Source organism: Eretmochelys imbricata, chromosome 1 (genome assembly GCF_965152235.1).
Source record: "Eretmochelys imbricata isolate rEreImb1 chromosome 1, rEreImb1.hap1, whole genome shotgun sequence".
Taxonomy (NCBI): Eukaryota; Metazoa; Chordata; order Testudines; family Cheloniidae; genus Eretmochelys; species Eretmochelys imbricata.
In genome coordinates this window covers 161,538,603-161,562,268 of record NC_135572.1, presented here as the reverse complement: position 1 = coordinate 161,562,268, position 23,666 = coordinate 161,538,603, and the positions used below count along the sequence as shown (strand labels likewise).

Sequence of the window (23,666 nt, the reverse complement as noted above, 5' to 3'; positions counted from 1 at the left end):
GGGGGAAGAGTACTGCAGCTATAAGAGATATAATTTATGCAAAGGTACAATATAGGCTAACAAAATATGAATATAAAATATTAAATTCTTACTTTTCCTTTATTCAGTTTACTATCTGGTGAATTATTTACCATTGCTGGCTACAGTATTATTTCATCCAGGATCTTAGAGTTACTGTAAAAACATGCCTCTATTTCCCCCACACTCCTATTCAACCTACTGATTGCTACATGAAGTTGAAAATATATGTAGGGTGCTAACCACAAGTAAAGCTATATATGTTCTGGCTTCACAAAGCGCAGACCTCTCCAGGGAAAAGACTGGTCCTTCTGCAGTATAGTTAAAAAAAGCACTCTGCAAAAAGGAGATGAAAGAGAGAGAGAGAGATTTTTCTAAAGAGTATGTATACAAGTTCCATGTACCACAACTCCATATGCTAGATTCAATCCCCTTTACTGGGGATTACAAGTCATGAGAATTCTCCAAGCCCTAAAACTAGTTGTAGTCTCTACGAGGATGGTATAGATGCCTCCCACTTACAACAGAACAAAAAGAACAAGTAAAAAAAAAACTTGCCCAATTGCTTCTGTTGCAATATTTGTGGGAATTCTCTAAAGTAAGGTCTGCTAGGGCACTTGGGATGTTCTTTCTTTACCTTTTGCAATCTTTTTTTGGGAGGTTGGGGGGGAGGGGAGAAGATGGAGATAAGGTAGTTAGAGCAGTTTTTGGGACTAGTGTCTATCTCCCTAACATCTTTGGAATAGTTAGGAAAAGAGAATATACAGACTGTAAAGAGTCTTTAAAGTTGGCTCAACTATGAAAGAACCACCAATCTCCTAAAAGAGGAAGTTGTAGCGACACACTAGATATGGCCCAGTGAATCCCAATGTCATTCTGATGAGCCAAGTTGCCAAAAAAAATTCCCAAACTGGAATTACATCTCATTTAGCACATGGAAGTGCATATGAAAGAAAGATGAGAAATGGAGAAGAATAAACTTGAGAATAGGTTGAAACTGCAAAAGCAAAATTAGGCTAATGAACATTTCTATGAGACTACAACTTTGGGCTATTCATTATCAACTGTCTGCCAATGAGATGCTGTACATAAGAAAATCTCTTAAGGACCATAAAAGTGACTTAACACTTTGGCCGAACACATGAAAAATCAGAATATCCCATGAAATTTGGAGAAACAGATATAGGGGACAGCACTGTATCTGTTGGACAAAAAGCTTTATCATCTTAAAAATTTACACCAATAGTAAGAACAGGAGTGCATGCAGACACCAAATAAATACCAGAATATTGCTATCCTGGACACACTATGTTTTCACCTAAAAAAAGGGTAGCAAAACTGCCATCAAAACAAAAATTAAAATAAATAATTTTGCAGATTCCAATTTACCTCATGGAAGCAACACTGTATTAAAAAACAACACCTTTCAGTCAAACAATAAAAATTATTTAAATTTAAATTAATGGCTCTTATGTATTCAACTGCATTAACAAAGCAAATAATTTGGAAAAATAAAAATAGTTCTCTACTTTGTAAAGTAACTGTTACTTTACTCATGATGTCAAGATCAACAGGACTAATTATAAGACTTATTATAAAACTAGGTTACTGTTAGATGAAGTCTTTAGAATAAGGAACAGGTGCTAGAACAGTCCACTTTGAGATTCTGAAATTTCTAAAACTGTATGCCATCAATTTTCTCATATAGCACCGATCCTCAATATTGTGCTAGCAACATATAGGCCAGTGTTCAACTGGTTTTGAAAACTGTTACTCTGAGCAGTAACATTTCAGTCTCCACTAAAATACTGCCCCAAAATGAAACATTTTTGGTATCAGTTGCTACATACTGCTACATGGACCAGCAAATGCAATCTGAAATATGACAAGGATAGTCACAGGATTAAGTTTTTCACAGAAAAATATAAATGTTTTCCCTGAATCTCATGACAAAGAACAGCTACCATTCATCATGAATTCTAATATGACCACAAAAGTGGAATAGATTTCCCTCCATTATGTTCTGTAATCTCCCAGTTGGAACACACTGTCTAAATCTCTATCATCATATCTTGCAGTCTTTCTACCCTGATTTCTAGTTCTGATTTTAGAGCGTTGAGGAGCTCTTTCATATTTTGTATAGTCCAAATCCTCCCAGTCATTATTATCCATATTAATCCTACGTCGTTTCCTCTGTCTAGACAATATCATAGATTTAGATGCATTAGCTTTAAAATTTTTACCTTTTCTAATGACTTTTGTTTTTCCTTTCCTTTTCCTTTTTTTTGTGTTTGTGGCATTGCTATAGTTACTGCTATTGGAATCAGTATCAAATTCTAAATTAGATGAGCAATTGAAACTGGCATCAGGTCCAGATTTTGAGCTCCCTGCAATTCCAGAAGGTCCCATTCTCTCTGACATAGATCGTCTTCCATTCTCCCTCACTTCTGTTTCAGACTCTGCTGTGTTCTTCAAATCACTCAAGGCTTTTGCTTTTTTGAAAAGAGTTGCAGACTTTTGACTGGTCATCTTCTTAATTCTTCTACCATTCCACCTGCCTGACAAAGAATCTGCCTCATCCTCAGAGTTGCTCACAGCATGTTGTGTGTGTGCAGAAGTTGACTGGTCGGATACCTTTTGACTGCTCCCATCCCCTGACTTATGGCTTTTGGAGTCCTGCTCTGAGAATTCTACTGTGGGATTTTTAATTTTAGGAGATGCAGCACAGACTGTCCTGTGTGGTTGTTTATGGCCATTGCTTTGCCTATTCTTTTGTGCCATTTGTGCACCTATTTCAGAATCTGAACTTTTATCTTCAGATTCACTAATATATTTTCTTCTAGCACATGAACTAGCCTGTGAAAGCGTTTTCTGTTTAATATACTGTTCTTTTAGTTCTTTTTCACTTTCAGACTTTAAACCTGTGTCATCTTCAAAGCCATCCAATAACAACTTCCTGGCTGCAGCAGAGGCACTGCGGTGGGGCAGTTTTCTGTTCTTGCTTCCAATGCCAACACTTTCTGAGCTGGAGATCTCTTCCTCCACATCACTCATTAGTCTTAATTTACTGGCAGCCACAGTTGCACTTCTACGTGGAATTCTTCTACGACCATCATCTTTGTCATTCACTATTTTGTAAGCCCCCTTTGAATATTCTGAGTCACTCCCATAGAACCTTTTCCTGGTAGCTCTTCTGCTATGACCATTCTCTTGAGAGAAAGATCCTATAATATAAAAAATAAAAATGATTTAAATATTTGTTAAATTAAATATGACAAATTTATGACAAATATTTTAAAACAGAACAAGAAAAATTTATATTTTAGTACTAACAATGTACAAACCCGAACAGCACTGGAGAACAGCTCACACTGTGTGTTTAATAAGGTGATAAAAACACCTGTATTTTTATTTTATAATAGCAAGGGTAATTCAAACATATTACATGTTATATTCGGTGGAGAGCAATTAAGGTTTTGGCCAACTATATCATCATTCCACCTATGATTTTTACGTTCTCTGAATTACATGCCCTGAAAAGTCCATCTCCTCACCCCCATTTTAAGAATGCACCCGCAAGAAAAAATATTTGTTTTGTTGCAGTTTGGTTGATCTGTTCTTGGTAAGAGACCAGATATGGGACAAGGGCCATTCAAAGATGGCTTTCAAACACCTTTGCATTCCCCTAATCCTTGGGCCATCAAGGTGAGTCCCCAGTGCATGAGCACAACTCCACGTTGCTCTTCTTATTCCTGGCTCTCCATGGCTCCAAATGCCTATCCAATAGCCAGGAATGACTGGAGCCCATCCTGGATATGTGCCTTTCCCTCTGACATGTTCTGTGCTGTGGCAGCATAGGTGGTGCTACAACTGTTTTAGGCGACCTGGAGATGTGCTGAGACCAGGGTAATCCTTTTACTAACTTTGGTCAGCTGGTTTTATACTTGCTTTGACCCAGAGTGATGCAAAACCATCCGAATGAATCAGAGCCCTAAAAAATTACCATATCATCTGTGGCAACAGAAAGCTGTGGGCGACCACCATATTAAGTCTGTTAAATAAAAGCCCCAAAATTAAAACAAAGGAATTAAGAAATGAATCTAAAAAGTAGAAAAAAAATTCATACTACTAGTATTCTAGAACTCCAAAAACTTGTTTTATTTAATCCAAAAAATCCACAAAATGCGTAATTCAGATTTGATGAGGAAGATGTAATGATAAAAGGACATTATATCTGGTCAACTTCAGCCCAAACTTTGTTTTGCAAATATATGCTTTTATCAAACCTATAAGCAAAGGAAATATTTCCGTGTTTTAAAAAACCCCAAACGATTAAGTCATTTTTGTAGCAATAATTATTTTACATTTACGAAAGATACTGTATGATTAGTTAGGAAGTGCTAGCTGACATCAGGGTCTGACTGCATTTTATAGAAAATGTAAGTTAAAGCAACGTTAAGGCTGCCTATGAAGCACTCAGGTCAGGACACGCCAAACTAAAGGTTAACTTTTTTCACAGGGCCCCATCTTCATTTAGTGAGCAGGTAGAGTCTGCAGTGGACCAGGCAGGGATTCAACATTTATTTATAACTTGCTTCTTAGAAGCAAAAAGGAATAGTGTACACAATATAAAATGCTAGCTGTCAACAAAAAAAGATTTTCTCTATGCAAATACATTTAATTTAAAAATACAAATATTTAATAAGTTTTTCTCACAGTTAAATGAGTACACATCTCGGGCTCACTTGCTGCTGTACACAGATCCAACCTGCATATTGAGGGCCAAATATTATTTTATTCAAATTCATTTTTTCATATATTCATGTAAATTCAGAGTAGAGTAATTGATTTCAGCTGATTTACTCCTAATTTACACCATTGTAAATGCAAACAATTTGGGCTAGAATACAGGAACCTGCAGGAAATCTATGGAAAAAATAGTAAGTGATCATCAGGGATCCTAGCTTTCCCGTGATAAAAACAAAACTGTCCGATAAAAAAAACCCCAAAATCTGTTTTTTTCAATGAGTAAAATGAAAGGCTGAACTTTTTCCCTAGCCACAATATAGAGCAGAACCCCATTTTATCTGATCTAATTGGGGCCAGGGCCAGATCAGATCATCTAAAATTTGGATAATCCAGAGAATGGGCAAAGAGCTTCAGCTGTGAGCCCCACTGCCTGGGGCTGACAACCGACAGCACCAATTTGGTTAATATGGAGAGCCAGATAATGGAGGCTCTCATAAATGGGGTTCTACTGTATATATGTTATTTTTTCACAAAATGTAAAAACTAAAGATTCTCTGTAAAAATGCAAATTTCGAGTTTTTCCTGTGGCAAAAGGATTTCTAGAATCCCTGTTGATCGTAAAATTTAAATTACTTTTCTGAGGCAAATATACAAAGTATTCAGATGCAACCTTAAAACATGACATTTCTTGACTTGAGCGCTTCACTTTGCAATCTTATGTTTTCCATAGGAAATATGCTAGAAAAAGGAAATAATTCAAATATGACTCATTATATGCCTAGATACAAAACTAGGCCAGACTGCACAAAAATGCCTAACGTGAGAGCTGGTCTACAGAGTTTTTGCACCAATTTACATAAATCAGTTTAAAAACAAACGTACTCAAACTGGTGCAACTCCTCAGTGTGAACACTTTCATACTGATGTAAATGTGTTTTGCTTACAACTATAAATTTAGTTAAATTGAGGCAGAAATTGTGTGTAGACAAGCCATGATATGGGGTTTGCAAGAACTTTTGAACATCTCACTGAATGAAGCAGGGCTTCTCTGGAAATCATAGAAACCTTATTAAATACCCATGACAACATAGAGGGCACCATATTACTTATTTCTATTCAAAATTTTATGCGACTGCATTAACAGCCCTTTTACTTTATATTTCCAGGAGTTATTTTTAAAAAGTATTGTTATTAAAAATGTACAATGCCTGCACGTTTTAAAAAAAATAGTGATAATCTGAGCTAATCGGAACACTTACTTTAAAGTGCACCTCCAATATAAGGCCTATGAGTAACATTGTGAAAAGCATCTAACTGAGAAAGTTTTTAAGTCAGTGAGGTGCTTTTGAAAATATTACCCTATATCAGTGTTTCTCAATGACCAGTCCGCGGACTGGTGCTGATCCTTGAGATTTCCCTGGCAGAGTTTAGGAAGGCAGCAAGCTGGTCCCTGGTATCAAAAAGGGTGAGAAACACTGCCCTATAGCCATGCAAAATTTCTACTTTCTTCCCAGAACTGGAGCTGTTTTTAAAAATATATATATAAATATATATATTAAAAATATTTTAAAAATTACACGGTCCTGTTTTTAAAGAATAGGGGAAGCATTTTCCCACCTCCAGACTACTCATTCTCAAAAACTGCAGAAATGCCTTTGCTCACATTTATAAAAACATGACCACCCTCAGGTGGAAACCAGCCTGAAAGGTGAAAAATTCACCAGGCTGTAATAAACGAAAATGGGCTTTCAGAAAGAACACACTCAGGTAACCTTCATAGTGGCTGTGTGCTATATACTCTAGCTATAGTTATCATGAGGACATTCAAGAACAGAATCTAGAACATACATATTTATTGATTCTTGAATGCACAGCTTATCAAAGGCAATATCTGAGTCACCCATAACACTCCATATTCTACTAATGAACTGTCCCCAGTGAAACCATTTGTAAACTTGCTGGATGAAATGAAACAATTCATACTTAAATATGTTTCTCAACTGAAGAATATTTTGTCATCTGTGCTAAATATTACAATGTGGACAGAAAGTACAAGTTAAAAATGATATAATAGTATATTTGCATTAATAGTTTCATATGAATATACTTCCAGAATAGTAAGACACTCAGCATTCATCAAGAGATCTAGTGCCATGAGGAAGGGAAATAATTTTCCTCTGAAAAATTACACTGATCACTACCCAATTTTAACAGCATACACCTTTATACGTCTATCATTGTTGCACTTTACAATATTCCTACGCAAGTTTCCTTCAGAATGGCAAGGAACCCATTTTGAGTAGTCCAAATCTTCCTAATAACCACCAATCCTACATTTTAATTTAGTCAGTATCAGATTTAGATACATTAAGTTTTTAAACATACCTTTTTTAGTGACTTCCCTTTTCCTCCTTTTTGTGTTTATGGCATCGCTACAGTTACTATTATTGGTATCAGTTTCAGATGCTAAATTAGAAGAGCAATTGAAACTAGCATCCGGTCCAGATTTTGAGCTCCCTGCAGTCCCAGAAGTTTCCATGCTCTCTGACACAGAACTTCTTCCATTCTCCTTCACTTCTGTTTCAGACTCTGCTGTGTCCTCCAAGTCACTCAAGACTTTTGCTTTTTTGAATGGAGTTACAGGTTTTTGACTCGTCACCTTCTTGATTTTTCTACCATTCCACCTGCGTGACTCAGAATCTTCCTCATCCTCAGATGAGTTGCTCACTGCATGCTGTTTGTGTGTAGAAGTTGACTGTTTGGACACTTCCTGACTGATCCCATCCTCTGACTTATGGCTTTTGGAGTCATCCTCTGAAAATTTTACTGTGGGATTTTTAATTTTAGGAGATGCAGCACAGACTCTCCTGTGTGGTGGTTTTTTGCTATTGCTTTGCCTATTTTTTTGTGCCTTTCTTGTATCAGTTTCAGAATCTGAACTTCCATCTTCAGATTCACTAATATATTTTCTTCTAGCAGCAGATGAACCAGGCTGAGGAAGTTTTTTCTTCCTTGCATACGGTTCTTTTAATTCTTTTTCACTTTCAGACTTTAAACCTGTCTCATCATCAGAGCCTTCCAACAACAGTTTCCTGGCTGCAGCAGAAGCATTGCGGTGGGGCAGTTTTCTGTTCTTGCTTCCAATGCCAATACTTTCTGAACTGGAGATCTCTTCCTCCACATCACTCATCAGCTTTAATTTATTAGCAGCCACAGTAGCACTTCTACGTGGAATTTTTCTATGTCTACCAGTTTTGTTACTCAATGATTCACAAGCCACTGCTGAAGTATTTTCAGAGTCACTTCTATATAGCCTTTTCCTGGCAGTTTTTCTGATATTTCTATTCCCCTGAGAAACTGATCCTGTAAAATAAAGGATCGCTGTCAATTTTAAATATAAGGACACCCATTTATGTTAAATTTAATTTCCTGTAAAGTCAAACAAGTTCAACTCAGGCACAAACTGAACTGAAGTACAAATGTAGTAGTAGCTGCAACTTACATGGAACATTTTATTTAACTAGAAAATAAAGGTAACAATTCTCATTCTTCACAAATCTAAAAGATGAGCATTCACTGTGAATTGAAGCTTGCTTTATTTGTATTTAAACCATCATTATACCATCAGTATCAGTTGTATTCAATTTCTTTTTTATAATTAAAAACTAAGGGAGTTGCAAAACCTTCATCCTCACTGTTTGACTATCTCTTTGCCTTACTAGTAACTTCCTTCAGTGCTAATGTTAATTATTTCACCAGAGCAGACAGTAAGATGAGAAAAGTCTAACTCTTACAGCAACAGTATTGGTACAAGTGCCATGCCACTAAGCCAGCCTCAGTCACGTACTCAAAATGTTAACATACAGTTTTAACTTTTCTAAGGGTTATTAACATGAACTTAATTGCACCACATAGTAACTACTGAATGTGCATTTTCTTATGTTATTGGCCATTCACAGAAAACACTAATTGAATCTTACCCATTTGCTTTCTTTGAGCTGCTCTATTTCTGGTTACCCTAAAGCTGCTGTTCTTTGCTCTGGATATGCCATTGTGTAATACTGGGGATGCAAGAGCCATAGAGCTTTCTTTACTTTCCTCTGAGCTACTTGAAGAAGAGGAGGAAGATCCTGATGAGGAGGCAGAGGAAGAAGCCGAAGAGCCTTCTATTTCACTTTCTGGTAAAAAAAATATTAGAATTCTAAGTAGGAACACAGCAAATTAGTTACCTTGAAAATTAATTAGTAGCTGTAATTTGCTGGTTTACACATTACAGAATGTTTCTTACACATATCATTTCCATATAATTAGTTTCACAGTGTATTGTTTATAGACGACAATGACAGTAGGGCATACATTATAGGTGGCACTGGTAGTGTCACCTATAGTGAGTGATAGCTGGCTGACATTTTCCATTGTAAGACAGTTTTCAGTTGCTCATGACTTTGCCAAACTAAGTATGTGGGCTGAATTTTTTCATGCTACATTGTCTGGTGGCATTTTTTCTTTTTTTAAGGTTCAGCTAAAAATGTTCAGCCATTTTCAAGGAAGGCTTTGCAATGTTAATAAAATTGTGGTGGCTTCTTCTTTAAGAGTTTGGCACCTTCATGCTTTGGAATAAAAATGTGATATATGACGGGGTGGCCTTCATGTGTTGCATAGGCAACATTAATTCCAGCACTTCCTTTCTTCTGAGTGCGTAACTTTGAAATCTTAATAGCCTTTTGGCATAGCGTTTTGTGTGCAATACACACACACACACAGTTAAATATAAATCATATTTATGTGTTAAATGTACTGACATGGCAAGTTCAAAGTGTTCATCACAAGCACTGTTTGCTAAGACTGTTGTCTGAGACTTCAAGGTTCCATTTTCACATTTAGCAGAAGATTTTTAAAGCAGCAAATAAGTATAGCTGACAGGACCATTTTTCTCCCTCGCACCCCTCAACAAGCCATTTAGCTCCCTGATGACTCCCCATGTGAAACTGAGTACAGGCACACAAAGACTATTACCAACAGGATTGAAAGATGGTGTACAAGTCTGCTTCTTTGATTATAAATGTATTTTTACTTATAAGTTTCCCCTACTGCAGGCTTTTCACTAGTAAAAGCTGAAACTAAAGAAACTTATTGGGTTCTATACAACTTTAAAACAGAAGACTTCTATACTTAACATGCAAACGGCATGAAAACACAAGATGTTATTACAAAACATTCACAGTTCTCAGAGACAAGGTTTTCCTACAGAAGGCATTTTAAAAGCTTTGTGTTTTTAAGAGTTATTTAGCTAGAATTTATGGGAATTATGGTAACTTTGCCTACAAAGGCAAAAAAATATTAGCAAACATTTTATAGCTAAAGTTTAATATATAAGCAAACAACTTTTAAAACAGATTTTGTTTCTCACCTGATGACAACACAGAATGATTTGTTACGGGTGTAGTTCTAGCTTTTCCATTTCTTTCACGTGAGGACATGCAAGCAGAATCAGAAGATTCACCAGAACTGTGGGGATAGGTGCTAGCATTCATTTTATGGCTTGTAACACATGCTGCTCTGCTAGAGGTAGGTTGGGTAGAAGAATCTTCCTGCTCAGATTCAATTTTTGCCTGAGATTTTAAGGGTTTCTGCTTCACATTTCTAGCCATACAAAGGAAATAGAAATAACTGTAATATACAATGTAAGCGAGCAGAATATTTCAATAGGAAATAATGAAATATTTGGAAACTTGGATAAAAGGCAATAATTGCTATTGCTAGAAAACAGACTGTATTCAGTACCATTTCCGACTTGGTGAAAAGCGATTAAATTTGTGAACTAAAATATTACATTTTATTATGTCTGCAGTTGTAACTCTCGTTACAGTGTGTATGGTAACAATCATTGTTTCATGTTCTCTATGTATATAAATCTCCCCACTGTATTTTCCACTGAATGCATCCGATGAAGTGAGCTGTACCTCACGAAAGCTTATGCTCAGATAAATTTGTTAGTCTCTAAGGTGCCACAAGTACTCCTTTTCTTTTTGCGAATACAAACTAACATGGCTGCTACTCTGAAACCATTCACAACTCAGTAGCTGATGCTAAGTGCTCATGGTAAAAGTGCAATTTACACCTACAGTGAAAATATCTAATTAAATCAGGAAACGGATTAGATATCAACTATGCATATATACATAAATCTGAGGCTGATCATGTTTTTCCCCCTATTTTCCAAGTTGCAGCAGCTGCCTTTGGATTTCTGATGTACCCTAGAATCCTCACTTATCAGTTGCAATAGGCATTTAAAAGGGCCATGTGTACCAATTATATCCTATGATAAACAGAGTCCCAAAGACACCAGCTAACAGGTACAACCTCGGAGAAAGATCCTGCTCTCTGAAATAAAATGTGAGTACCCAGAAATATGAATACACGAAGTCTATAGTTTTCCACCGTAACTCAGATCTAACCTGTGTGAGTGCTGCACACAAGCCTGGGGTTCAGTTTGATTACTGGAGAACAATGCTCTTCTGGTAGAGGAATGGAAGAGAGAAAGGGCACTCGTTCGACACCAGAAATATTTCTTCTAATAAATGAAATTAAAGCATTAAAAAAGCCTAAAGGGAAAATTTGTTACCTGATAAAGCCCTGAATTAACATATATACTAGACCTTTAAATCTTGAGTTCTTCATTGTTTAGAATAAGGCAACCTTGTACACTTAGGCCACATACGCACTAAGGGCTCTTTGCTGGTATGGCTATACCGGTATAGTATACTGGTAAAGAGCTCCTACCCTGGACGCAGCTTATACCACCAAAACTGTGATTTTACTAGAATATTATTCCACCACACCTAAGCAAAAAACAAAGTACATGGGTAAAAGTGCAACTTTGCCAGTATAGTTGCGTGTACTACTAGGGGCTTCTGATAGCACAACTATGTTGGTCAAGAACCACACCTCTTCAGCTCTCTGGCCAACACAACTGGGCTGGCAGAAATCTTTAGTGTGGACTTGACCTTAGCCAGAGAGAATTCTGCACCTCTTGCACCTGTTCTACTTGTCTTAAGAGACTTACACATAAAACTACATCTCTTGGTTTATGGGACGTTTGTACACTTCTTCCGTAGCTACCTCCTAGCAGACTTTTAGCTGGGAGCATACCAAGTGTTCCCCTCTGTGACCTCCTCCCCCTGTCCTCTTTCATGGGCAAAGACATGGGGCAAGAATTAGATTGAGAATCCACCACATATAGGAAAGTCATCCAGAGATTTCTGGGGAGCCTTGAAGGAGGCCATTTTGTTTGCTCACATTAGAAAATACCTACCACTTTAGGATACTAAGTGGTAACTTGGTTCCTTTGGGTTATAGACTCACTAAAAAGATTTTTTTAATTAAGCAGCCACAAATTCATACAGCCAGAGATTCTTTTTGAGGGACAAGAAGTGCATGCTGTGGTCAAGATGTGTCTTGTAATTTGCAGAGACTTATCTGAAGCACTCCTTGAATTCTGCTGAAGAGGAAATGAGGTCTCAATAATCCTCTGAAACCCTAATCCTCGGCTCAGTGAAGGTCTGTGTGCTGGGAACATGTCACACACAATTCCTTTTCAGATATGAATGAGACTGATGTTTCAGATAGAGCATTGCCTGCTCTTTATGTGTTTCTTTATTTCAGCCATACTTGCCTGCTGTTTGGTAGAGGGAAGGGAGCAGATTGAGAATGTGAGGAATACTCCTGTAACAGATCCTAATAAGCTCAGCGCACCTGCCATATGCTCTACAGTTAAGCGTTGAAAACCTAAGTTGGCTCACTACTTGCCAGAAACAGTAGGGAAATAAAGAGCTGTATTTGGCCAAAGTAGGTGACCTTTCTTCTGCTGCCAGCAGCAGAATGGCTGGGTGGCAACAGAAAGGGATATATGCAAGTACATGTTGCTAGGCAATGAGAGCCATTACCTCTGGATAGCAAGCACAGAAGGGAAAACCACATTTAAAAGGACTGGTGGAGAAGCAGCTGAAAATGATTTGTAGGTGATAAATCTAGACTAATTACATTTGCATCAATCACTACCACCACGAGGTTTGACCCTCAGAGACTTCTTGCCACACCACCATGCACACACACAAAGTGTGGAATAAAACATGGAATTAACCATGTTGCATTAGGGCTATTGAGGCTTATTTTCTTGGAAATTTTGGGTAAACTTCACCATGAGCTACCAACACCACATTATAATACATGTGGAATATAACTTCCTACTATATATGCTTGGTTATAACAACTTATCCTTATTATGGCTAGCAACTTTTACTAACTTGTAATTGGTTATCATTTAAGCCTTCCAGCTTTCATATAATTTCAGTCAGTTAAAATTTGGTTGTCTGGCTAAAGCGGAGATTAAAAATGGTTCTACTTCATAAGCTCATAACTGTTTTGTAATAAATTTATTTTGCACTACACAAAGGACTTTCTTTGCAAGTCTTCACTGCTGCAAAAAAAATTGTACTAAATATTTCACTATAATTAACCATTTAACTAATAAGTTAATCCTAGGAGATCATGCTGCCATCTTACAAAACTGATGCAACAAGCATAATTTTTACAATAGTGAAAATGCCCCAAATGCATTAATCTTTTTAATCTATTTACCTGAGTGTTTTGTTAGGGTGCTGTACCATGCTATGACTTTGCAACCTCCTATTACATCTCTGGCTTCTTCGTAGTCTTTCATTGTGTTTTTGGCCAGTTTTAAAGTCTGAAACGATTCTTCTCATTTTTTCCTCAAATAGCGCTGATAATCTCAAGGTCATACTATAAATCTAAATAAAGAGATGTTAATTTTAAATTACAAAGTATCTTACGAGTAAATTGAGTGTTTTACAAAAACAAGAATTTACTGAAGAGACCATCTGGAGAAAATGACAAAATGACTCAACATAAATTAGAGCTACAAGAGACATACGACTGACACCTACTTTTTCTGAATACTTTTGTTGCACTCTATTCTTAGTCCAAACCCACCAGACTGGTAGCTTGCTCTGTTGGATTACTAAATAGGTATTAATAAAGGACCCAACACTAAATGAAGCCTAGCCCAACCTGACGACTATTATGAAAGCATAGCGTACAAAAAGTTACCTTTGATCTTTTACTTGGAGTGTAAGATTTTGCATTGCTAAATATTAGTCTTATATCTTTGCATAATTCCATCGGGTTGTCATAATTTCCAGCTTCCAGCGTCTCCTTCACTGTACCAAAGTCCATTGGAGTGTCTATAATATGTCTGTAGTCCTAGATAAAAGATACGGAGCAAAAAAATTTCAGTAGCTCAAAAGGGCATATAGAAAATAAAGCAGAAGAATTTTGGTGTGTTATTTTATTATTTCTATTAGCACAATAAGGACAGCTGAATAGTCTCAAGTCTTGAGCTATGACCTCAGCAATTTAAACACCCCAACCCCAGCAAAAAAGACTCAAGCTTTTAGGTTCAGATGGCTTAGGTTCAGCCTCTGTTGCTGCTATCCCACCTGGGAGTACATACTACAGCAGCTTTCATTTTTAAAAGTTTCCATCTTTTATGGTAGCAGAGAAAACCGTGAATATAAACAAAGAGCGGCTAATGCAGTGATGTCTGAGTCCACAGGGCTTTATAGCTTTGAGTGGGTAAACTGTCCCCATTCTTCTCAATGCAAGTTATCATTATTGGGCACCTGAGTTAACATTAAATGTCAACATTGACTATTTCACCAATTATCAAAGCAGAGGGAAGATCATTGCATAGATCTTTCATACTATCTACTCCAAGTGACTATGTAAATTGGTAGATTGAGTTTAAAGGGCAGGCTTAAGAGATACCACCACTTACTTCTCCCCCCGCCTCAATTAAGAAGGGACTGCGCAGTGCCCAGAAAGGCATCTGAGCCCCACCATGGAGTCCAACAGAGCCCATGGGTGTATTTGAACCTCAATAAAGGGAGAGCCAAACTCAAGGACTAGAACCCAGACAACATAATCTATTGGAGCATTATCTTATTTTGTCATCTTAACTGGGCAGAGCTCGGAAGAGTAACACTACTTTCTTCCGAACCTTTGAGTATTACTGAACATTTATGTTACTTTAGCATGCAAAGACCCCAACCAGGATTGGGGCCCAATTGTACAGAGTACTGAACACACACAGACAGTCCCTGCTACAGATATCTTATAATCTAAAAAACATTAGAACAAAAACTGTTAGGAAGACATAATATACAAGTAAATGAACAAGATGACTAATGGCACACTTTGGTTCTTACATGTTATGTGATGTGTTCTTAATAGGGTCAGAGGAAGTATTAGGAAGAAATGAAGGTTACTTACCTGTAACCTGAGTTCTTTGAGATGACTCCACATTTCCCACTTATGGGTACTCCACCTCCTTTTGGTTGAACCCTCTTCTAGCAGAAACAGATATAGGACTCTCGTATCCCACCACTGAGGTGGAGACTATAAAGGGCACAAAGCACCCGCCCAACTTCAGGTCCTTCCACTGCAAAGCCAGAGACAATCACAAGGCCTCTGACAGAAAGGAGGAGGAGGGTGGGAAGTGTGCATATGCAGAGACATCTTGAAGAACTCCAGTTACTGGTAAGTAATCTTCATTTCTTCTGAGAGTGGCTTTGCATATTCCTATTTATGGGAAGGATTGACAAGCAGTACTGAGACTAACCTGGAGGTGGGAACAGGGAATAAAAACAGAAGCACCACTTTGCCAACCCCAGAGCACGTTGCTTGGTGAAAGGGAACACTGAAGTTCAGGTTGCAGCTTTGCAAATCTCAGTCTGAGGCATCTGCCTCAGACAAGAAAAGAAAGCAGCAACACAGCTCTAGTGGAATGTGGTTGAATCGAAGCAGCTACCGGAATTTTTGCTAGTGTTTAACGCTCAGCAATACATTGCTTAATCCACCAGGAAATAGTCTGAGAAGAAACCGTATACCCCATGTTGTTCCTGGCATATGAAACAATTTAGTCATTTTACAAAAGCTCTTAGTTCTGTCCAAAAAATAGGCAAGTGCCCTTATGGCAGCCAATGTATGGAGGACAGAACTTTTTTCACTAGAATGTAGCTTAGAGGAAAAAATGGTAAACTAACAGACTGATTAATGTGAAAGTCAAACACCAAATGATAAAATGAACATTTAGCCAATGGGGCAAAATGAGATTTCACCAACATGGTCAAAACCAGTCTAAGGAAAGGAGAGGGTCCCTAACAGGAGGCACATATCTTAGATACACCTTTATAAACCTTTTAACTGAAGCAAGAACAAACAGCGATCTACCATCAACGAAAGCAGGATACGTAGAGATGGCTGCCAAATGGACCTTTACTGATGTGTTAGACTAGACAACTCTTGATTTTTTAAAGTACGTTAAGTAGTCCAACCAATATTGAGAATCAGACCTCCTCTGCATCCATGCCTGAAAACTAGACCATTTTAGGAAATAACAGTTTCTAATGGACCATTATCTAGAGTTAACTAGTATGAACAGATGAACACGACAGCTCAAGAGCAGACCAAGTATGACCATACACGCTCAAGCGAAGGGACTTACATGAAAAATCCTGTCCCCCTCCCGGGACATGAGGTCTGGAGACAGAGGGAGGTATATGAAGACTCCACTGGACAGTTGAAGGAGATCAGTAAACCACTGCTAATGTGGCCAAGATTGGGCAATGAGTATTATCTTGCCTTATCCTAACAACTCTCTATCACCTTCTGTATCAAGGGAAAAAGAAACACATCAGACCCCTCTCCTCAGCGCAGCAGGAAAGCATCTGACACAGACTGTTCCTACCCACTCTAGAACAGGAAGAATGACATGTTCTTTGGAACCTAGTTGCAAATAGGTCCACATTTGGGTTGACTCCATCTGGAAAATATGGTCAACCACCTAATCTTTAGGGACCTCATGTGCATCTGAGAGCAGTCTCTGTTGAGACTATCCACAACTACATTGCTTTCCCCAGCCAAATGTAGTGCCACAAGATACATTTCATAGTAGATACATGAATCCCACAGATTTATCACCTCTGCAAACAAGGAGGCGGAATGATCATCCACTGCTTGTTAATATAATACTTTTCAGACATGTCTGTTACTAGCTGCACAACCTTTCCTGGCAGCTGATGGAGGAATGCTCTTAGAGCGAAATGAACTGTTCTTAGTTCCAGTATGTTGATGTGCAACGTTCTTTCCTGAGAAGACCAATGTCCTTGAACTGTTTAAATGATTCAAGCATACCCCCCCAACCATTGGGTGAGGCATCTGAAATCACTGTCCAAGATGAACCTCAAGAACTGAACTGCACACTTCAGAGCATGTTTGTCCTGCTTGCCCCCCAGTCCAGAGAGACTATGATGTTCTGAAGTATAGTGATCAACAGCTAAAGGCTAGCTCAACTTCGACTGTAAGCCTGGGACCTGCCTCACAGGTTTCATTTTTAAACTGGCAAACAGTCACATAGGTAGTGGCTGCCATAAAACCCCTGAGACTCAGGAAGAACCTCACCCTCTATGTGGGGCAAGTTCAAATTCTTGACACTTACTTCATTTTGAGAAACCTGTCATCAGGTAGAAAAACTCATTACCACTAAGTCCAATATGGCACCTATGAAAAGGATCCTTTGTGTAGAACAGAGGATTGACTTTCGGATGCTAAGAAGAAAAGACTGGTCATAGTAACTATGTGACAAGTCCTCACCACAGCAGCTTTTGATAGCCAATCGTTCATATAAGGGCAAACAAATATACCCTGCTTCCTCAGATACAACACTACCACAGAGAGACACTTCGTAAATACCCTGGGTATTGCAGAAAGGCCAAATGGAAGCAACTTGTACTGGAAATGGCTCCCAGCTACCACAAATCAAAGGTACTTTTGATGTTTCTGAAACTGAAATATGAAAATTAGTGTCCTTTAGATTGAGAGTTGGGAACCAATCCAGGACTGACAGCAAGGGATTACTGAAGACAGGGTCAGCATATGGAAATGAAACTTCCAGATGTATTTATTCAATTCCATTAAATTTAATATCGATCAGAACCCCCTCATTCTTCTTTAGTACCCCAAAATATCAGAAGTAAAAATCATGACCCTTCAGGTAAGCAGAAATCTCCTTGACTGCTCCTAACAAAGCAACTTCTCCACTTCTGTGCGAACTGCCTCATGAGAGGGGTCCCTGAGGAGGGATAGACAGGGGAGTTTGAGGAAGGCAGCATTTCTTAATTGAATGCCATAGCCTTTTCCCATGATCTCTAAAATCCACTGTTTGATGTTGCCTGCCTCCATTTGTGGATGAAATGGGGTAGAGCCTGTCTCCAAAGGAGTGGGTAGAAAAAAGGTAGCTGGCTGGTCCTAGACTCTCAGGCATCACGTCAAAACTGAGACTTGGTGTTCCGGAATGAGGGGGCTGATGAGGAAGTGGGCTATTTGGGTTTGCAACCTTGTTTGAAAGGTCTCTTTCTGCAACCGTTCTGTGAGGCTGCAGGTTGTTGGTAATTTGAGTCTCTGACTGGATGAAAAAGTAGGGTGCTGAAGGCTGGGAGCATTGCTGCCTCTGCTACTGAAAGGAGGGCCAGGCCTCCTTTCAATGGGTGGGATTAACCCCAGAGACTGAGCGGTCAAACTTGCATCCTTCAGTTTTTCTGGTAAGTTGCCACTCTTTATACGGAAAAGACCTTCCCCTTCAAAAGGGAGATCGTCCAAGCTTACTTCTGGTGTCTATAATTATACAAGAGGATCAAAGCCATGTATACATCCTGATAGCCACAGCAGACCCAATCCTCTGGCAGCAGTCTGAGGCACTGAAGGAAGCTCTGAGGAAATACCTAGCTACATTCTGACCCTCCAATAAGATAGCATTAGACAACCTTCTCCTGTCTTTAGGTACATCCTGGAGAAGACAACATTCTCCCAGAGAAGGAACTGGTCACAAGCCATAACTGCCTGATAAGTCATCAGTTCACCATCCTAATACCGAGGGATGAGGAGAACACCTTTCTCCTCCATGAGTCAATCTTCTTTCCCCTCTGTCACTCAGGGTGAAGTGTAGTTGTCCCATCCTTGCCCTGTTGCTGGCAGCAACTATTACCAGCAAGTTGTTCACAGGGTGGGTATGAAAATACGAGAACCTGTCCAAGGGTAGCTGGTATAGTTTGTCCGCCTTCTTTAAGATAGGTAGACAAGAGGTGGGATTGGACCAAACAAATTTGGCCGACTACAAAAACCCAGTCAGGATGGGGAGTGACATCAACAGATCCAGGGGAATCAGACCACAGGATCTCTGGGCTTTCAGATTCCTTGCAGATGAAACGTCGCCTCCACATCTACAAGAAGAGTAACTAAAGAGGTCTTGGCATGGTCATCAGTAAGTCCCTGGGCACTGTTACCCAGAGTTTTCAAAACCCAAAGCAGCGGTAACTTAAACTGTTTCACTCCAGGGGCTGTCAGGAATAAATCAATCTGATGGAAGATTAATACAAGTAAGCGTGCTCTTATCTAAAACTTCAATTTATTAGACATAAGCACACACAGACATAAGCAATAGGTTTAGAACAATCCAAATAATTACCTAGAATCTGAGATGGTATAATGTGCAGCAGGTCAGCAATGGCCCGTTGCTTCCCCACCGGGGAGTCTGGTGTTAGAAATCAGAGTAACAGCCGTGTTAGTCTGTATTCGCAAAAAGATAAGGAGTACTTGTGGCACCTTAGAGACTAACCAATTTATTTGAGCATAAGCTTTCGTGAGCTACAGCTCACTTCGTCGGATGCATACTGTGGAAAGTGTAGAAGATCTTTTTATACACACTAAGCATGAAAAAATACCTCCCCCCACCCCACTCTCCTGCTGGTAATAGCTTATCTAAAGTGATCACTCTCCTTACAATGTGTATGATAATCAAGGTGGGCCATTTCCAGCACAAATCCAGGGTTTAACAAGAACGTCGGGGGGGGGTTAGGAATGTATCACATATATCACCAATGTGATATATGCCATCATGTGCCAGCAATGCCCCTCTGCCATGTACATTGGTCAAACTGGACAGTCTCTACGTAAAAGAATAAATGGACACAAAATCAGACGTCAAGAATTATAACATTCATAAACCAGTCGGAGAACACTTCAATCTCTCTGGTCACACGATTACAGACATGAAAGTTGCGATATTTCAAAAAAAAAAACCCTTCAAATCCAGACTCCAGCGAGAAACTGGTGAATTGGAATTCATTTGCAAATTGGATACAATTAACTTAGGCTTGAATAGAGACTGGGAGTGGCTAAGTTATTATGCAAGGTAACCTATTTCCCCTTGTTTTTTCCTACCCCCTCCCCCCCCCAAGACGTTCTTGTTAAACCCTGGATTTGTGCTGGAAATGGCCCACCTTGATTATCATACACATTGGAAGGAGAGTGATCACTTTAGATAAGCTATTACCAGCAGGAGAGTGGGGTGGGGGGGGAGGTATTTTTTCATGCTTTGTGTGTATAAAAAGATCTTCTACACTTTCCACAGTATGCATCCGATGAAGTGAGCTGTAGCTCACGAAAGCTTATGCTCAAATAAATTGGTTAGTCTCTAAGGTGCCACAAGTACTCCTTTTCTTTTTGGTGTCAGAAAAAGTCTCTCAGAATAGCTTCAGATAATTCCTTCCAAGTACACTCTATTATCTAGTTTTTTTTTTTTTTTTTTAAACTAAACTAACTTTTACAAAAGATACAGGTCATAGTGACCTCTACTGAGTCATCAGCTCTCCTTACTTCAATAAACTACTTAACAAATATTCCTAACAATATTAGTCGTAATAAGGTTCTATATCTAAGGTGCACAAATTGAAGATTCTCATCCACTTATTTTCTTTCAGTCTCAATTTGTTGACTCTTTCTTCCCCTCCTCCCATTCTGATTAGCAGAAACTGCAAGACTGGTTGTTTGACCTTGCCTCCAGAAGCCCTGCTTGTTCAAATTAACCCTTAACTATGTGGTGTTCTATTTTATTAATTAATGGTGGGTGAATGCACACAATAGGATAGTAACAGATCTGGAGGGAGGAATGGGAATCTAGTCCTTTGTGGCAGACTTTGATGGGAGACCTCAGAGGAGGGATCAGAAGATGATCCAAGAAAGGACCAACAACGGGATCTGTTTTCTTCCCAACTGGAGACAAAGATCTTAACCCTGGAACTGAGGATACACACCACCTTTTATGAGTTGTGCCCTTCACACCTGGATCCAGGACATGTATCGAACCTGAAGGCAGACTTGGGTTGTTATAGTGACAGAACTCTCCAGAACTGAGAAAGTAGCCAGAACTGAAACAGGAATTGGGTCAGAGAACAACAGTGGATCTGAAAAAGAAAAGGGGTACTTGTGGCACCTTAGAAACTAACCAATTTATTTGAGCATAAGCTTTCGTGAGCTACAGCTGTAACTCACGAAAGCTTATGCTCAAATAAATTGGTTAGTTTCTAAGGTGCCACAAGTACCCCTTTTCTTTTTGTGAATACAGACTAACACGGCTGTTACTCTGAAACCAGTGGATCTGAAGACACTCATGGTCTTGTCTCTTTTGTTACTGAAGCTAGAGGTGGAACAGGACGCTGCTTTGGAACTGTGGCAGCCTTACCAGAATCAGACAAGATGCATAGTTCTGATGCACAGGAACTCGCACTGCTAGAGTTGGCCATCTTGCTTCTATGCTGTTCTTCCTCGGCATCTCAAAATCCAAAACTGAAGGCAATGATGACCCTCATTCAGAGACACCACATGCATACATCTGGAAGAGGTAGTTGAACTGACCCTGGTCCTGCTGCCACAGGGATTACATCAAAGTCCGACTGCTGTGAGGCACGAGGTATGGGATGAACGAGACCAGCCGAACTGTTCCTTAACCTTTCTTACAGAACCAGAGTGTGGGATCTGACCAGACAGCCCTCAAATTTGGACATTATCACCTTGGGGGTTTGACTGGAGGAGCCATAGGAACTGATCCCAGTCCCAGTAGGGGCTGCGGCTTCTTGGAACCCTGCAGTCAAACGGAACAGACTGAGGCCACCAGGGCCAAGGCTAGCTCTTTAGACCTTTGAACCGAAATCAGAACAGATACAGAGGATCTAGCCTCAAGGGCTTCCTTAAGTAGTAGTAGTTGTAGGTGAGTCTTCCTGTCTTTGCAAGCTCTGGGGAGAGGTGGGGTGAAAGTCTGGCATCCATGAAGCGGTTCAAGAAAGTAATATTTAAAGTTAACAGTCCAAAGAAGTTAATGCACACAAAAGAAGTTCACATTCTCAATCACGGTTTCACGCTGTCTGCAATCATCACTGCATTGGTCTACATTTGCAAGGTTTTCTTTTGCAACCACAGGGGCTAGGAATTGACGATTTTTCAAATGAAAGCTTAGATTCTATAGAATATGAATGTCATATGGTCCACAAATAAAAAAAACAGGTCAGACTGAATTCATGCCAAGCATTTGACAGCCCTGCCCATGAATCTCAAGGAAATTGTAAAATTTTTTTTTTTAAAACACCCATTACAAGTAACTAACTTCAAGCAACACAAAATGATACTAGTATGAGATAAGCAGTCCCAGTTTCAACAACAAACAAAAAGACCGAGGAATTAAGAATACAGACAATGCAAATCTTTTCATAGATGATAGGACATAGATACCTAGGCACATGGCAAGGCTAAATTGTGTCAACAGTTCTGGACTGAGAATACAGCACATAGCTCCAAGAGCTTGAATATATGAAGCCAACTTCATGAATGACAGTCTTATTATGGTACAAGTTCTGTACCAAAAGAGAGAAATGATAAGACAAACATTAAATCACTTAAGATTTATGAAGGATAACTTACAGGATATTGGTCCAAATCAACAGGTTGTCTAAAAGGCTCAGAATCTTCGCATTGGAAAATTAAATTCACCAGTTCCATACATTGTTTCTTCCAGGTATTTTCATCATAGTTAATTTTCACATTGCTTCGTCTCTTCATAACCCGTCTCTTAAAAAAAAAAAATAAAAAAAATTACTTCCTGAAAAAACTAAGTTTCAAAAATAATTCCAATTAGAATTTTAAATACGTTGCAGAAATTGCTGGCTAAACTTCGAGAGAAGCATCTTAGTAAAGAAACTAAAAATTAATAGCAAAAAAATGCAAAAAGCATTCTACTTTTTGCATTTTTTGTAATTTCTGCTTTTCAATTTTTGATAAGTGTTGAGTAAGAATTTTCTCCTCTTCAACCCAGTTTTCCTGATTGGCTGGCCTAGAGGATTAAGCATACTATTATATTTAAGTGTGATAGGGATGCATAGATGCTCTCTTTCTTGATCTCTGCAAATTCCTTTGGGAAAACAACTATACCCAGTGATCAAAGGGGTTACACCCACATCTTGGGTTTTTTTCTAGCTGTTTTCTTGCTAGAAACACTGTCCTGTGTCCCTTAGGTATAAACCTTAAAGAAAAGACCTAAGACTTTGTTTCCTGAATAATTCCAACGTTTACACATTAGGTTCATATACTCAGACTTTAAAGTCAGAAGGGACCATCATGATTAAGGATAAGATTTTGTCACAGATATTTTTGGTAAAAATCATGGACAGGTCACGGGCAATAAAGAAAAATTAACAGAAGCTGTGACCTGTCCATGACTTTTATCAAAAATATCTGTGACAAAATGGGGATCAGCGGGTCCCTGCAGCAGGGCAGCTGCGCAGCAGCTGGGAGCAGCCGGGGCTCCCCCACAACCTGCTGGGATCACTGGGGCTCCAGGGGCCGCCACAGGCAGCAGGGGTACCCCACAGCTCCCTGCCCCTGCGGGGGACTCTGCATCTCTCCACTGGAAGAAGCCACGGAGGTCACTGGAA

At 39.0% G+C, this 23,666-nt stretch overlaps 1 protein-coding gene across 3 annotated transcripts in view; it reads right to left on the bottom strand.

The window, feature by feature from the left end:
* Window positions 1-23,666, bottom strand: part of BRWD1 (bromodomain and WD repeat domain containing 1) — a 110,314-nt gene that overhangs the window by 8,380 nt on the left and 78,268 nt on the right. Inside the window, exons 35-41 of one of the 3 annotated variants that reach the window (XM_077818397.1) lie at window positions 22,657-22,803; window positions 13,897-14,049; window positions 13,408-13,577; window positions 10,178-10,410; window positions 8,748-8,945; window positions 7,153-8,130; window positions 2,262-3,242 (exon numbers count right to left, since the gene is read on the bottom strand). In XM_077818397.1, the coding sequence (XP_077674523.1) occupies window positions 2,262-3,242; window positions 7,153-8,130; window positions 8,748-8,945; window positions 10,178-10,410; window positions 13,408-13,577; window positions 13,897-14,049; window positions 22,657-22,803 (2,860 nt within the window). Of the gene's footprint in view, window positions 1-2,261; window positions 3,243-7,152; window positions 8,131-8,747; window positions 8,946-10,177; window positions 10,411-11,225; window positions 11,342-13,407; window positions 13,578-13,896; window positions 14,050-22,656; window positions 22,804-23,666 lie in introns of those variants that run through there. The other 2 variants (XM_077818405.1, XM_077818414.1) reach the window with 2 other exon arrangements.